Source organism: Eurypyga helias, unplaced genomic scaffold (genome assembly GCF_000690775.1).
Source record: "Eurypyga helias isolate BGI_N326 unplaced genomic scaffold, ASM69077v1 scaffold10595, whole genome shotgun sequence".
Taxonomy (NCBI): Eukaryota; Metazoa; Chordata; class Aves; order Eurypygiformes; family Eurypygidae; genus Eurypyga; species Eurypyga helias.
The window spans coordinates 7,375-23,710 of NW_010250808.1; the positions used below are offsets into that span (position 1 = coordinate 7,375).

General features: G+C 37.8%; 1 protein-coding gene across 1 annotated transcript in view; it reads right to left on the reverse strand.

Moving 5' to 3' along the window:
• LOC104509758 (kinesin-like protein KIF13A) overlaps positions 1–16,336 on the reverse strand; it is a gene marked incomplete at both ends in the record, with an annotated part of 60,854 nt that overhangs the window by 2,530 nt on the left and 41,988 nt on the right. The window contains 18 exon segments of the mRNA XM_010151798.1: positions 140–187; positions 727–804; positions 1,234–1,386; positions 2,228–2,320; positions 3,583–3,759; positions 4,764–4,888; positions 6,120–6,175; positions 7,201–7,327; positions 7,417–7,516; positions 8,821–8,859; positions 9,859–10,005; positions 10,131–10,263; positions 10,384–10,535; positions 11,081–11,254; positions 11,905–12,069; positions 12,739–12,888; positions 14,539–14,679; positions 15,341–15,503. Coding sequence (XP_010150100.1) covers positions 140–187; positions 727–804; positions 1,234–1,386; positions 2,228–2,320; positions 3,583–3,759; positions 4,764–4,888; positions 6,120–6,175; positions 7,201–7,327; positions 7,417–7,516; positions 8,821–8,859; positions 9,859–10,005; positions 10,131–10,263; positions 10,384–10,535; positions 11,081–11,254; positions 11,905–12,069; positions 12,739–12,888; positions 14,539–14,679; positions 15,341–15,503 — 2,221 coding nt within the window.

Genomic DNA, 16,336 nt, shown 5'->3' on the forward strand with positions numbered 1-16,336 from the left:
TGTGAGAGGACCCGGGTCTAGTGGAAGGTGCCCCTGCCCATGGCAGGGGGATTGGAACTAGATGGTCTTTAAGGTCCCTTCCAACTCAAACCATTCTATGATTCCATGATTTGTTTTTCTGAACTTCACATTTGCATACCTTATCTTCATCATCACAGGCAGAAAGATCTAGTCTGCTACAGGATACCTACAAAACACCAGCAGACAGAAAGAGAAAACATCTACGTTTATTTATAAAATACAATGCCTTGAAGAGACACTGTGATCATTTAGTCCTAACCACTTTTGTGTTAGCTCTCTTCAGGCAAGCTTATTTATAGGGACAGCTCTGTTTGTTCTGTATGAGTGAATGATAGCAGAATGCATAAAATGCATACAAACTGGAAACCATCCCTTACACTATGAAAAAAAGTTAAAGGGACTTTGAAGCAAAAGTAACCTGAATCAGGGCAGTCATCATCCTACTTCTTACTCTTATAAAAGAATTTTATAAATTTTATAACTCTTATAAAAGAATTTAGACCAACCCTCTCACTTCCCTGTCAGCTTTGTCATGTCACAGGATTAACAGCTGTGGGGAGGGGTTTCTATTAAATGACAACTTTTCTACAGCTTGGTTAGTCTTAGCTCAGAATACCACCACACTGTGCAAGTATTACATCGGCACACAGACACCACCCCCCTGCCCAATTAGTACTAATTTACCAGATGATAAAGGGTCCTTACATTGTGGACATTTGGCGTGCTGATGCTCCTGCGGATGTTTCTCACTTTGGTGGTGAGTGCCTCTTTGACTGTGACTGCCTGTGTATAGAAATGACTACATTAAAATAGTGCTCGTATCAAAGGTGGACAATGCCATGGTCTTCTCATGAGAAAAGATCAAGCAGGATAGAGACTTTCAGTGTGGCTAATGACAGCAAAAAGGGCTTGCATTTACAAATCTTAATTTGCACACACAACCACCAATATTTGCTTGTTAAATTCACTCTTTGTCCTTTACCTGTTCAGGTTCTGAGTACTACACCACTGCCAGCTACAGTTACTAGACCCACATCTGCTGGAATTCTGTATTCAGAATACACCACAGAAGCACTTTAGACTTACATTTATCCATCCAATGTTCTCTAAAAAAACCCCAAACTAAAACCAAGCAACACAATATTTTTGAAAGATCTCTACTTGAATTCTCATAATCAAGTTTGAAAAGCACAAGAAGTGCCTTTTCCTTGCCTGTCTTAGTCGTTCAAGGCTCAAAATGTTCTCCACTTGTAGCACACCGCGTGTGTATTTTTCAATATATGTTTCGCCATCAGATGTGCCCTCGTTCTCACTCCTTGCAGCCATCAGTGCTAAGGTCTCGCGATCCTCAATTTCTTCTGTAGCCTAAATCACAAGTTAAACTATTGAATTTTTAAAAACTTAAAGCCTATTGGTTTTAATATACTGATGCACTTATTTCGACCATCTCAATCCAGAAATTAATTTGAATTGACAATCCTTAATCTAATCAGGAATCCTAATTATGATCAATGATCCAGAACACAGATGTAAATGACGCTGAACTAAGAATTGGTCATGCTTGGGAGAGGTTTTGCACATTTATTGTAGTCAATGTACTTCTCAGAAAAACGCATATATAACCTGAAGTTGCATGTGTTAAGGATTAACTAATGATAAATTCCTAGGCAAGTAAATGCAACTTCCTCCCCAAATATTACATCTGCTGTGTGATTTCTGTAGAGTTTAAAATTTATGTACTACTGCACAAAAGTGACAATTACATGGTAACAAGACTATTTCTGTTTTCATTTGTCTTTGTTTACCTTTAAAATAAATCTTACAGTACATTTACAATTTGTACAAGCTTTTTCTATAAAAAGAAATCTATACTCCTGCAAACTCATTTTCCTAGCTATTCCATTTTCACTGACCTGAACATCCCTGAGTACTCTCTATTCTCTCTGCAGACACTAATGTGATTTCAAACCCAGAACTACTACAAGAACTAAACAAAACACAGTAGAAGAGAAAAACAGAACGCCCACAGTTTTCAGTTTGTTTAACGATAAACATGATCTCAGCACTGAACTTCAGGATATATACTTTGGCAAGCTGCCTCCTACTAACAAAGCCGGACATTTACTTCTCAAACAGTTATCACCAACTGCAGTAGGTCATTCTGTTCCTTTCAGTGAATTTACCAGAGAAAAAAGGTGTAATTTACCTTTGGTATATTGGATACTATTTCATAGGTCACACCACAGGCATAATATATATTTTTCAAGGATATTCTCCTTTTCAGGCTCTGGGTAAAACTCTAGAAACAAAGTAATTTTCAATTATTGTTTTGGCAGTGATCCTTTATGCCATTCTAAGAAATGAAAGGTTGCAATGCAAAAAATGTATTTAATCACAAAAGCATATTTTTCACTACCATAATTTAGTATGTTCCTTTTAGCATTAATGATGATCCTTTGTGTCCTCTTTACAGCCCTGCACTCAGTACGCAATGCTATTAAGTTCAATCAGTAACATTTTCCTCCAATTTTGCACTGATGCTCTGTCCTTGTGTAGTAACTTTTAACTGAGAAACTGTGGCTGTAAGAAGTCTCTGGTGTACAGATATCAACATTTCTCATTTTGTCAGCCACCTGTTAAACAGGTAGAAAATTCCTTTTGCAACAGAAAAGCATAATTCTACTTTCTAGCCATAACTGAAACAGGAACCAGTTTTCACTGGTGTAAACACAAGCTTAGCATGCTTCAATGTCAGTTTAGTTAGCCCTTATTAACTGTTAACTTCACTTTCATCTAATAATGGATTTTAGACACGTGAAACTAGACCAAACTCAAAAAGACATGGAATTCAGCTGCTTAGCAAGTTGCTTAGTAGTACAACAGCTGTTCTGTGCTCCTCCCCCAACTGCGCTGCAAAATCTGAGACAATTCGGAAATATGCTCTTGGTCTCAATCATCTGGGAAACAGAAAGGAACATAATTTCAGAGAGCATGTCATTGTCTAAACCTACGAAACAGCAAAGCAAGGGGAACAGCAATCACTCTGGTGGCCAAAGAAAACACCCTATTCAGAATCATCCTGTTCAAGGGGGTAAAGAATGTATACTTTCGGGTAGTTCCGGGAAACAAGCCTAGTTTGAAATTAACAGAGAAAGTAGCAAATAGAAAGAAAAAAGATTTATTGTGTTTACACTGAACATCTGAAGGCCCCAAAGATGTTTTCAGGAACAGAATGGCTACAATGACCCTGTGTTAGATAAGCTACTGCAAACTTCACCCAATCAAAGAACATTTCAAATTGTATAGAAAAGAAGGTGAATTACTTTTATTTTTGTTATAAAAGTAGGACCTGTTCCACTCTCAACCAAATCAGACTGAAAAATGGTCAGTTCAAAGGAATATACCAGAAGTGCACAGCTTCACTGCATCCTATTTGTCATTTGTCTTTCATAAGAATAGGCGATGCACAACTTAGACAAAATGAAACAAGCAGCTAAGAAAACACATTCATTAAATTAAGGATATGAAACAACAAAATAAAAAAATATATAAACTTATTACCTGCTTGTTATAAATATTGGCTGCAATCCTTTTGCGTAATACCAGTTCCATTGCAGCAGGATGGCTGAGCTGCACAGTAGTCTTCACTATTAAGTAAATTCTCTCATTTTGAGGAGTTACCCTATTCAGGTGCACTGAATCATGAACAGAAGAGTCCCAAGCAGCAGTGGCTGAAACCTGTGCAGACAAATGAAATGGAGGAAAGAAAGAAAAATCAAAGATTCAATTACTCTAACAACCGGTGTAACTTGTCATGATTTAACGTGAAGTAAATTCTTTAATGAAAGAAAAATAAGCAAAGTGGTGTTAAACCTTCTTTTCATAGCGAACAATTTATCAGAAGTAGTATAAAACAGATGTTAAGATACTGGGGAACACAATCATGAGCAGAATCCTTCACGGTAAAAACCCTGCCCCAAAAGCAAGTCTGTGCGAAAATGGAGTCTGTGTCTGCTGGAGATGGAAAGGAAAGCAGAAGCAAGACTAGAGGAAGGAATACAAATCCTGTTGCAACTATATTAAAAGTTTATTGAATTCTATGTCAAATAATCCACCTGTGTCGGATTAGGTTATTACGACCCATAAAGAATGAACATGCTCCCATCCTGCGGAACATCTTTTTCCTTCTCCCCTACCTCCTCCCCAGCTTCAGCATCCCATTCATCCTGGAAATGGTCTCTTAAAGCAATGTCCTGAGTTGGCACAGAACATGGCAAAAATGAGTTAAGAAATTCCAAAATGGATTCAGAACCATTCATTTCCAAAAATTCTCAAACTCTGTATTTAAAAAAAAAGTATTTGTATACTACAAAGGAAAGTTTTATTTAAATATTAAGCTTTGCCTAGTGTGCACAATAAATGAAGTCGTTTTCTCTGAAGAATCAAGAGCCTAAAAGAGGAATGATGAAGGGGAGAGGAAAGAAGAAAAAGGGATTTTGAGTCAGGTAGCTGAATTATTCTTTTACCAAGAAGAGCCAAGACTTTTCACCTCTGAATTGAGTCAAAAGAGCTAAAAAGTCATATCCTCTTAATTTCTAAATAAATAGGTCAGAAAATGAAGGCAGCACTAGATACAGATGGTAATTCTAAGACAAAAAGATTATAATAATGACTCAATACATACAAGTAGAAAATAAAACATAAGCTGCAGTTGTCAAGAAGGAGGCTTGCTAACAATTTACCTCATCATCACTGTGTTTTATGATCGGCAGATAAAAGAATGGACTCCCATGCTCCTTTGGTAGTATTGAGTTAACTCCTGATGCATGGGGGCCTATAAGTTGTTCACTGGCACTGAGGTCATCAGCTAATGAAACAAATGTGCAAAGAATGAAATAGTTTTATATCAAAGGATATTAATATAGAGAGGCAAAATTGTAACACAAATTTGTAATCAAGTCCTACCCCTATCTCATAATGCATTTAATCCTGATCAAAATATTGCATAGTAATAAGATTAAAGATGATTTCAGCATACAAAAGAAGGAAAGTAAAACCAGGCTAGGACTCAGCCTGACCACATCCTCACATAACCTAAACAAAATTCAAAACTATTTCTAGGTATTCTTAACATTAATTTACCCAGTCGAAAAATTTCTGATTTATCCACCTGTCAGCCTAACCAGATCATCCCTTAGTTAAATCATTTCTGATGTATCAGGGAATCCTTAAACTGAGAACAGCAGTTCTGGCTATGTTGGGCTTTTAGCTAAACAAAAAAAAAAGTTGTGTATTGATCCATCAACCTGCTTAAATATCCTATTTGTTCTTCTGTCAGCTAATCTCTGCTGATAACGAAAAAACAAATAATTTCTTGTGAGCACAGATGAAGGGAAGAGTGTATATAATTTTCCAAAAGCAGCTTCTTGCCTACATAAACACTTCTAGTAGCCCACTGAAGTACTGGATGTGATGATCCTCTCCTGCTCATGTCTGAGTTTATACTTACAGATTTGCTTCCTAAACAGTCCCTGAAATTTGGTGCTAACTCTACTCTCTTGTTGTTTACAGTGTATCTATGTCCTAAAAATATATATCAATAGTCTTCTCACGTAAAAATAAATACCTTAAAAGGGAGAACATTTAGATTAACAAAACGTCCAAATAGTTCCAACACCTTCTTCATTAAATCAGCTGGTTAAGATTCTACAGATACCTAAATGGAAGGAGATCTGGAAGCATTGAGATTCTCCTCCAGTGCCTTAATACATGTGAATTTGTCTATCAAAATGTATACAGGATGTTCTCTGCTATTAGATTTAATGTAAGCTTGGTCTCTTACAGTATTTTCTGTTGTACAGCTCATCCCTGTACTAATATGTTCCTCCTTTTTCCTCTTTATTTTAAAATAGTTGTGCTTAATTACTCCAATACAGAGAATCAGAAGAAAAAAACATTTCACAAGCTGTATCGGATAGTGCCATTGCGAGGACTTGTTTGATTTCTTTGACATTTCAGATTCATTCTTCCATTTATCAATTTATTGATCCAAACCAATTCCCATCACCCAAGTTTCCTAATCTGATGTTACAACATACCATTCAAATCCAGGAAGAGGACGGGTATATGTGTTTCCATCCCTGCAGGAGGAATCCTGAAACAAAACAAACTGCTGTCAACAAGGAAGGCAAATTCATACCTATGCTAGTTTGGGCAAACAGATCTCTAGGCAAGATTCACATTAACTGACTAAATCTGTCAACATTTTGTTGGCTAATTTGAATGCCTATGTTTGCACAGGTCGTATTTGGTTTATCTACACATGCAACTAAACACAGTGTTATACCAAAACTTAATTCACAACACTCAGCACATTTCAGTTGCTGTGAGGATAAGAGTTTTAAACATCCTGTTTCGTTTCTTATGAATTTAACTGGTTGTAGTCATCTCATACGTAAATATTAGCAACCTTTCAAACGACTGGATATGTAACTACACAAAAGACATAGTTTTTCTATCAATAAATACACTTTCTGCTGTATGACCACAGCACACTTCAGGTGGAAAAGTGAAAAAAAATGGTGATGAAAGATTATCATTCACCCAATGAAGAGGAGATTAAGTATTATCAGAGACATCAGCATACACTTAATTAGAGTCATAGTTCTTGTCCACTTTACCAAAACTAACATGTTGCACTCCTCATTTTCGCATGTCAATTCCAATTATCAACAGTAAAACACAAATTTAAATGAAAACAAATGAGAAAAGAAAACAATCCTTTTAAAATCAGAATTTCTCTTCCCACCCCCATATGTGATAATATGCAATTATCACATGTTCTACCATTTATTTTTGAACCGTTTCTCTGTTGAAAGGAGTCAAACTACAGGATAACTTTCTCAGAATATTTAAAAAGTGTAAAATACCACATCAAATTAAAAGGTGATTTTCAAACCTTGAAAGCTATCTCACAGCTACTTTATCTATGTTAACTAAGCAAACCTTTCTTACATTTGAACCAACACCTGACCTTCTGGTCTTCTGCCAGCTGTGTGTAATTGGCAGCATTACAGGAAAACGTAGAAAGCTCTAAAACAGCCTCAGATTTTTACCTTGTTAAGTGTGTGACGTTCACACAGGAAAAGCTAACCACTACTATGGTTTTTCTGAACATACCAATTTGCGGGGGCACCGGGAATTCCACTGCCTGGTGCTGGAACAAACACTGCATTCCTCTCTTCTGTCAGCCCTACCCACTGTTCAACCAGACGGGCTTCTCGTTCTAGATCATCTTCAGATTTTTCTACAGTGAAAGAGATTAATATTAAACAAGAGATATTTTTCATGGTATAGGGAATAAAGTACTTCTGACAGGGACTTTAAGCTTCAAACCTTGTTTATTGCTGATCTTTTGAATCTGCTCATCCAAGTATTCTCTGCGTTTTATCAATGCATCAGACCACCTTTCTCGTACACAGTTTAAATCTTCTTCCTAACAAGGAAAGAGAAAAGAAAGTTACTAGTTTATGTGGTTTAAGATTAAAGGGCAGTGAATTTTGTGATCATTTCATCAGAATCTGTATTAAACAGCTTGCATGATGCAGAGAACTTTTTTTCCCGAATGACATGCACACTGATTAAGTACCTCATCACCCAGGAATGGAAGCTTATTTACTTTCAAGTCTCAGATTCCAACAGGAGGAAAAGAAAATGTGACTGCCTCTGTTGCTGAACAGAATCATACACCACAGGCTCATTACTCACACAAGTGGCAAACATTTTAACAGCATATGGTATAGAAAAAACAGTTATCATCAGTTGATTGTAAGTTCTCCTGAAGATTAGATAGGTCAGTACACCCTCAAACCTGCACAAAATTCCATTGCTAGCAGCTGCTATCAGTAAAATTAAAAGATTTCTCATGCAAACAAAACCCATCATGCAATCATGCTTGTGGTATCACAGAAAAGCTGGTTTGTTCTTCTCTGTGATAAGTCAGGAAGCGCATAAACAGCCCGCAAGAAGTTAGTACCTAGCTGGCATCTTTGAGATTGCTGTAAAACCTAATACATTATCTTAGGGGATGTCAGCATTCTCACCTAACTGGTTTTACTTCTGTAAAGCTGCCTACTAGAAATAAGACTTCTATGTAGAGATCTGTAATGTGTTTTACATTTTTAGGTATTTCCTCTTTTGCCCTTCATGGCTTTTCAAATGATTCTTCTATCAGGCTTTCTAAACTATGACTGTCCTGTATTTACTTACCACACAAAAAGCCAGGCTCAAGGTTTGGTTTTGTGTAGATTAAAAAATTGCTTCACTGAAGCTTCCTCCCACTTGAATCCTCCCTCTCTCTCCAACTGGCCTTTCAGAAAACTGAACAACTTAGAAGGTTACAATGTTTTCTTTAGAAAACAAAAACCCCTATGCGGTATAATTTGGTTGAGAAAGATGCCTGCAACTGCAGGTGGCTGTTCTTTTCTCTGTGACGTTCACTGGAAACAGTTTTCATTCTAATTTAAAAGTTTCTAGGCTTTTATTCACATTGCAATCCATGTAGCCAGTTAGGAGAGCTGACTGCCGAGTACTAGACAAGAGAGCACACTGCAAGAGTATGAAGTCACAAGGTAAACTGAAACAGCAGTGTTTTATAGCCCAGGTAGCCTCTTAAATGCACAGCATATATATTTCAAAGGTGCTTTTGCTTGCTCCAGTATGCTTGTTCATTTGAAAGTTGCTGGCTATTAGCATTAGCTGTGCCCCATGCCACAGGATTGACAGCAACAGCAGCAATACCTGGTAACTATCCATATCACCACCATCATCCTCCTCCTTCTGGTAGGAGAAAATAAATTTTGTAAAAAAAAAAAAAAAGAACATGCATTTCTCTCAACAGAAACTCACAGAACTACCCCAGAACAAGAATACAAACATTTCTGCCACAAACTTGTAAAAAGTTAAAATTACAACATTCCAATAATCAAAGTCTTATTAACAAGTAGAAACACTTTTTTCATTACAGACTATAGCATCTCGGCCATGATTTGTGTATTAGTGAATACATTTTATATATATATAAAAATTATATACTATACATATATAAAAGGACTGAGCAAGCATATCACCAATCTTCATGTTTTACAGTTTCTTTTGTATTTAACGCTGTAATTACTTGTGGTTTTGAATGCCACCCTTCTGACAAAAGACACCTCACTTCCCTGGGTGGCCTGCTTGTTTTTGCCATTGCTGTTAAAAGCATGCTTTATTTCCAGTATGAATTTGTCCAATATCAACTTAAAGCCATTTATATGTCTTTAGAACTTTTTCTGCTAAATGAAACAGCACTTTCACCTTCAGTGATGGCTATTTCGGATTCTGATCAAGTAATAGCTCAGTCCTTTTTGAAAAGATACACAGTGTCTTCACTATAAGACATTTTCTCTATTCAATTTTTTCCCCTGCTTTTCCTGTCCTCAACCTTCACCATCCCAGTAAGGGAGGGAAACTAATGGAGCTAAGAATCTACTATTAATCACCTGTTTTCACCACAAAGGTAAAATCAATTTCCATATTACTGGTGTCTTGTGTATACTCAAATACCACACCTGGCTGTTTATCAGTTGTACACTGACTTGTAAGCAACAAAAAGAAGCAGATTTAGCATCATATGCTCACATTATACATACTAGCCTCTAACACGTATAAGACTGCAAAATTATATATCATAAATAAGTGTGCTAAGTCCCTTATGGAACTATGTTGGGCTGGCTGTAGAACAGCAAAACAAAACCCAAAAACCAAATCAGCATATGAAAAAATAACTAACACTCTTACCTGGTAGCTGTCCAAGCCCCTCTGCAGTTTGGTTGATCTGGCAGTCACACCACCTACAGAGACTGAAAGAATTGCTTCTACCATGAGAGGCAACGTTCCCGAATGTTGCACAGGTTTCACTGTCACCTGAACTCTGCGAGAATGACCCTGAACAGGTAATGGAGAGAGAGAGAGATAAAGACAGAGAGAGAGACAGAAAACCGCAGAGAAACTAAGAATAAAACTAAGATTCAATTTAAGCATGAATAAGATGACAGGGAAAAGATACATACCTGCCTAAGCTGGAAAATCCCCCCTGTGTTTACATCTTTTGCCTGATGGAGTTCCACTGCAGTATATTCTCCCATCTCATTCAATTCTTGTATGGAAATCCACATTTCTATTCTTCGAGTTACTTCATTCCACCTAAAAAGACATCAGCATAAAAAATATAATGGTTGTCTCACCAAAATATATTTTGTCCACCACAAATATTAGAAAGCCCTTGGAAAGCTGATGAAGCATTCATGTGTGATTTACTGGTACCTGTCTCTCAGTGTCCTAGTTTTAGCATGAAGAGAATCAACTTCCCAGACAGAACTGCCATTGCCAGTACATCTATGACCCCACACCTCAATAGCAAGAGCTCCTTCTGAAATAAACTCCAAAAACTCCTCTGTGACATTCACCACATAGTCCTGGAAATGAGAAAAACAAATCACATCCAATCACATGAAATAATTTTATCTCCTCAACTAGCTTGTAAGGACACATCAAACAACTACCTACCTGAATGGTAAAACCATACAGTTTATGTCATAAAGCTCGACTCCGGTCAAGAAAGCTGTAAACTTATTATTTCAGTAATTCCTGCTTCTGCACACTGCATTTCATACTTTGAAAATTTCCATTAAAATTACTTCACAGTTCCAATGATCTTTTCTAAGTTACTGAGCTTACCAAACAAGTCTATGAGATAAGGTGTCATTATATAAACTTTACTTTCCCCCATGCATTAAAGATGACATCTGAATTTAAAAGACCTATTAAAGACCTTTTTCACTGCATTCTGAAGAGGTGATTAAGTGAATTATTATGGCCTTCTAAAGTACAGTCAGAAGTCATTAGTTCTATGACTTCATTCCCTCCTTCCTCCCCCACTGAAACAAGACTCAAATTCTGAATGGCTTATCTCAAACATACCATCCTCCTGGTAACACTATTTCATAATAAATATAGTTACCTTACAGTGAGAGAAGGTCACTGTAAAATGAGCATCCTTGCTCTGAGGTGAAGGCACATCTGGATCTACCACTGGTGCCGCTACTGCTGACTCACACTGATCCCAAAATGTGTATTGACAAAAGACAAAGTTGGAGAGATTAGGTGGCAGTCCAGTTGCTTCTTTTATTTTCACCTGCAGAGACAAAACGGATGTTCTCATAAATATGATGGGCTTTGTTCTTCAATTGTAAATTATTCAATAATTAAATACTTAATCCAGAAGTACCAACAGTCAAGAAAGTCTAACGAGACACCTCCAATTGCTTTCTAAGGATGTTGCTATTTAGGAAATCCGTATTTTGCATATACAGAAATACAGAGGCAAAGAAAGCAGTTTCATGCACCTGATTAGCCCACCCATGTACATGTTTACTTTGGGGAAGCTGATAAACTCAAGTAGCGAATGAAGCATTTCCTGACAGAAGAAATTCAATTCAGATACCACCCACAGGTACTACATTAGATGATCAACCCTACCATAGGAGATGGTTATACGGAAAAACTGTTTCCCCTTCTGTGTCTCCCAAGGACAGTCCTTGTAACGTAAGTATTTATGATGTAGACCTCCATATACTAGAAATTAATGTGAATCAATTCACAGCAACTGGCAACCACAGTCATTTAGACTGACCTACACTGAACTGGAACAAAAGAAATGTCCCTTTTTTTTTTAAAAAGAGAATGTTAAGCAAGCAATTACCTACACAGCTTAGTACTTTACATCAGACCGACTACATATGCAAAGGCCTGAAACTGTTAACTTCACCATGTGTTCTCACTCACCCTGCAAGAGAGCTTTTTTGCTCTGTGAATAATTTCTCCATTGTTATCCATGACTTCCAGACTCCCACTCTCACTGGAGTTCTCAGATGAGTCATCTCCTTCTACTACACGTTCTGGGACAGACCCAGTGACTCGCATTACTTCAACATGCAACCGTCCTGCAACCTAAGGCAAGATAAATACTGAGAACATGCGCACAAGGGACATAAAGACATGAAGACGGTAAATATCTAACTCTAGATGGTGTGCAGAAATAGAGCTGAACAGGTCTCAACTACCAAATGAAAAGCAATAATGTAAAAAAAGGTGAAAAGGAATAAAAAAAAATGGCACGCAGAACTGCTAACCTTTTTAATTCACACACAACAGAAAAGGCATGCAGTGTCATGACATCAGAGACTTAATATGCTGGGTTTTGCTCAGTTACCTACACTGACACCAGGAATTTTATTCTACTATTTTAGTAGTTGGGCAATTGTGAACAATTAATTAATAGAATGGTTTGGGTTGGAAGGGACCTTAAAGACCATCTAGTTCCAACCCCCCTGCCAAGGGCAGGGACACCTTCCACTAGACCAGGTTGCTCAAAGCCTCATCCAGCCTGGCCTTGAACACTTTCAGGGATGGGGCATCCACAGCCCTTCTGGGCAACCTGTTAAACAGAAAACATACATAGTGATTTGCAAAACACTTGACCCACTGGGAAGTAAGACACCAAGCATTGTTCCCTTGTTAAAAATCTGGTGTACATGAAGGCCTCAGCGAGATGCCGCGGAAGGCATGGTGTAGGGCCCTGCCCCACCTGCAGCGCATTAGGGTACTCTCCAGCCTTACCTCCCCTTGCTGGCTGATAATGGGCACTGCATACTGCAGCTTGACGTCGTAGAAAAGGCACTCCAGAAACACATTTGCAACGCCAATTAAATTGTGATTCTCTTGCGCTTCATAAAAAGGATCACCTTTTTTGCCAATGAGCTTCCTTATCTGTTTTAAAGATCATAAAGATTATGTCAAAAACTGTCCGCCTGGGAACACAAAATCAAATAACCACATAGCATGGCATGATCATGGCATAACAATTAAGTAACTGCCAATCTTTTCTGTTCCTGTTACACAAGTAAAAAGAGACTAAAAGCGTATCACAAATCTGAAATGCAATCTTTAAGACATTATACAACCTTTTCTTTACTAAGGAATACAGTAATATGATGACCTTCACTTTTTAGTGATGTCATGACAAAGCAGATTTCGCCATGAGCAAGTGCAATAGCCACTGATTTCAAGAAGTCTTACTTTTCTGCTCTGTTTACATTTTTCATGAGACGAGGACAAAGTATCCTCAGGTTGACAAGCTGGTCTGGCTGCTGGGTACCACTACAAGAGCAAAGGGAAGGTGCAGAATGATTCGCGCTTGAACGTACAAGTGTTCTTATGACTCCCAGGGAGCTGAGATCATATCTGTGTAATTTTCTATGCAAGTACCCCATACACAGCCACAAAGAATTCATGCAGCTTCCTAGCAAGATATGCACTCCTCAGTGAACCTGTTAGCTCCTTCCCTTCTCCTTCTCCTGTATTCAACACATGCATTTGACCTACGTGATTCTATGTAGCACATAGAACACATGCATTACAGACAACATAGGTCATGGCAAGGACGATCCTAGCTCAGGCAGACATAATATATTCAAAAGATGTGCCATCAGTTCTTACTAAAGTCAGCAGCAAAATCATTGTTGTCTTCAATGGGCACAGATGAAGTGCTTGACCTCCCCTGTGTTATGATTTTAGAGATTCCCATTGTCCCATCCAAGGCATGTAACAAAGGCACAACAGCTGTTCAAACATATTTGAGAACGATTCTTGATACAAGCAATTTAGGTGCTCCCCATCAGCCACAAGACAGCAAGATATACTTCCTACACACTTTTACCTGGATACTTAGAGGATGTTTTCTGGAATACCAAATCTTACATCTGTATCTTGCCAGCAAACAAGCAAGCTTTTGGCAAGTCTCACGCTTATTTGCCAAGGCTACCATACTACGAAAATTCTCAGGAAATGCCACTTAGTTTTGATGGAGATACTGATATAGACTAAGGGCCTTCGACTGATTTCTTCGTTGCTTTAAGTTTGGGGGATATAAATGAAATTACAGAGTATTTCTCATTTTAAGATCAAGTTCTACCCCCACTAGTATGTTCTGCACCTTCAGTGTACCTAAGCAGCACCCTTACTAGCTTTGATACTGACCGCAATTCAAGAGTTTTATTTCTAATGCGGCTTGCTGCTTCCATCCAGAGCTGGTGCCTATCCGCACAGCACCTATATTATGCCAGGTAAACTCTTAGTGGTATCACGAGTCATTACCTCAGCACAATTATGTCTGACTTCAATGCACAGATATCTGAGAAAGCAACTGAGGGGAGGACATAGCTGTGCTTTATTATGCAGGGGTATTTTGAATATTAGTATTATTCATAGTTTGTTTGTGGTTTTGTGTTTCTTTTTAAACACAATACCAGACCCTTTTTCATATACAAAATCATTGCAGTTGATCTATACGACATATTAAAAGGCATTAAAAGAATACAAACTCAATCTCGGATCTCTTTCAGAAAATATATACAATACCTCAGGAATTTTCTCCTTCCACTCTTGATAGAGGTCTCTCATGTCAATCAATTTGTTCTCTAGTTTCTCAATAGTCCACACCTGAGTGCCTTTTCCTTTTCTCCTCACTTGAATAGCAGGCTCGCTGACTATTGCACCCCTCTAAACCAGAGGAAAAAATAATCACTGCAGGGAATGTGCATATAAGTAGTTTAACTCTTCACTCAAACTGCATTCCTAAAAAGGAACCAAACACAGAACATACATCTTCTCTCTGCATGCCAGCCATACTATCTCTTGTCCTCAAACACAACACACCTTATACATCTCTGAGGATCCAGACCTCTTTGTCCTTCTCAGACGACTACCATTCACACAGGAACATAACTGTCTTGATCAAATCACTAATGACAAGCATATTATCTTAATTGCTATCATTACATTTACAGCAGCACAACTAGAACACCTTTAAAACAAAAAAAAAATTGTAGGCACCTGTAACAAAAATGGTAATTTTTGGAAACATAACTAAAATGCAGATTTTACAGCAAGAGAACACAGATGTCTGTTCACAAACTGCATATGCATATGGTGATCATACACTTGAAAGCACAGCAAGAACCATACTTAATGCTATGTCCCCATTTTTACTTACAAATATTCACTTTCAATATATTAAAGTCAGCTAATACCCATATTTTGCCTATGCACAATCTTACAAAACTAACATTTTATGGCCTGAAGTTAGATGCACGTTATATACGTCTACGTATTTTAGATTAGCCATAAGACTATATTTTCCAGCATGCTTTGCTGTCATTACCTTTTTGTTGGCACTGAGGTTTTCAGCAGGGATCTGAAGCGTTACTTGATAATCTGTTAACTTACTCATTTCTTCTGCTAAGAAGTTTGCTTCTCTCACCAGTGTATTTGCCTTTACTATCTGCTCTCGAAGTTTAGCCAGGCTCTGTCGAAACAATTCATCCCTGTGGTGCAGTAGGTAACATGAAAAAAACACAGAAACCTATTTCTATTATTGGAAAGCTGCAAGCAGAGATGCTAACAAAGACTTTTCTGAAACAATTTTAAGAAGAAATTCTCTATACCACTATGTCAGCAGACTCAAAAGAATGTCAGACCATTTTATTGAGGAAAAGCAGTGATCACATATTAAGAAAACATGTTACTGTAGAGGTAAGTCTAACACTGTAATGATCAAATAAGAGGGCACAGTACTACAGGATCTCTTACAGTGATGATTTGTTAAAAGCCCTAGGGACATTCCTAATTTTCAAGAAATGAAATAATTGCAGCTGTCTTTGTCTTTAATCTGGAGACCTGTTCCACAGAAACTACCAGTCCCAACGCGTGAGACTTCATCTAGATAAAACCCGCATTCCCTCAGATCGTGACGCTGGAACTTGCAATCACTGCAGGCCACAGCTTTACATCACAGCTAGGGCTTTGCAGTGCTACAGACCCTCAGACATCCCCCCATATATTTAAGATATCTCAAGTGTACACATAAAAAAAAAAAATTAAAAACCTTAAGTCCTATATACCTGAAGTACCTTTTAAGTAATAGATGAATAAGCACAGGTTAAAGCTTGTGCACTCCATACAGTTAACAGTCTCTGGAGAAATTCCAAAAAAATTTCTAAGGCCGGTCTGAGCAAATCTGTTCTGACGTAACACCTGACAAACTTGCTATGACACATATGATACCTCCACCTGTGATACTAAGATACACTCTCACCTGTGACTCTCATCTTTAATGTGCCTTTTAAAAGTATCACGATTATCCTCTGAGCAAATGCAA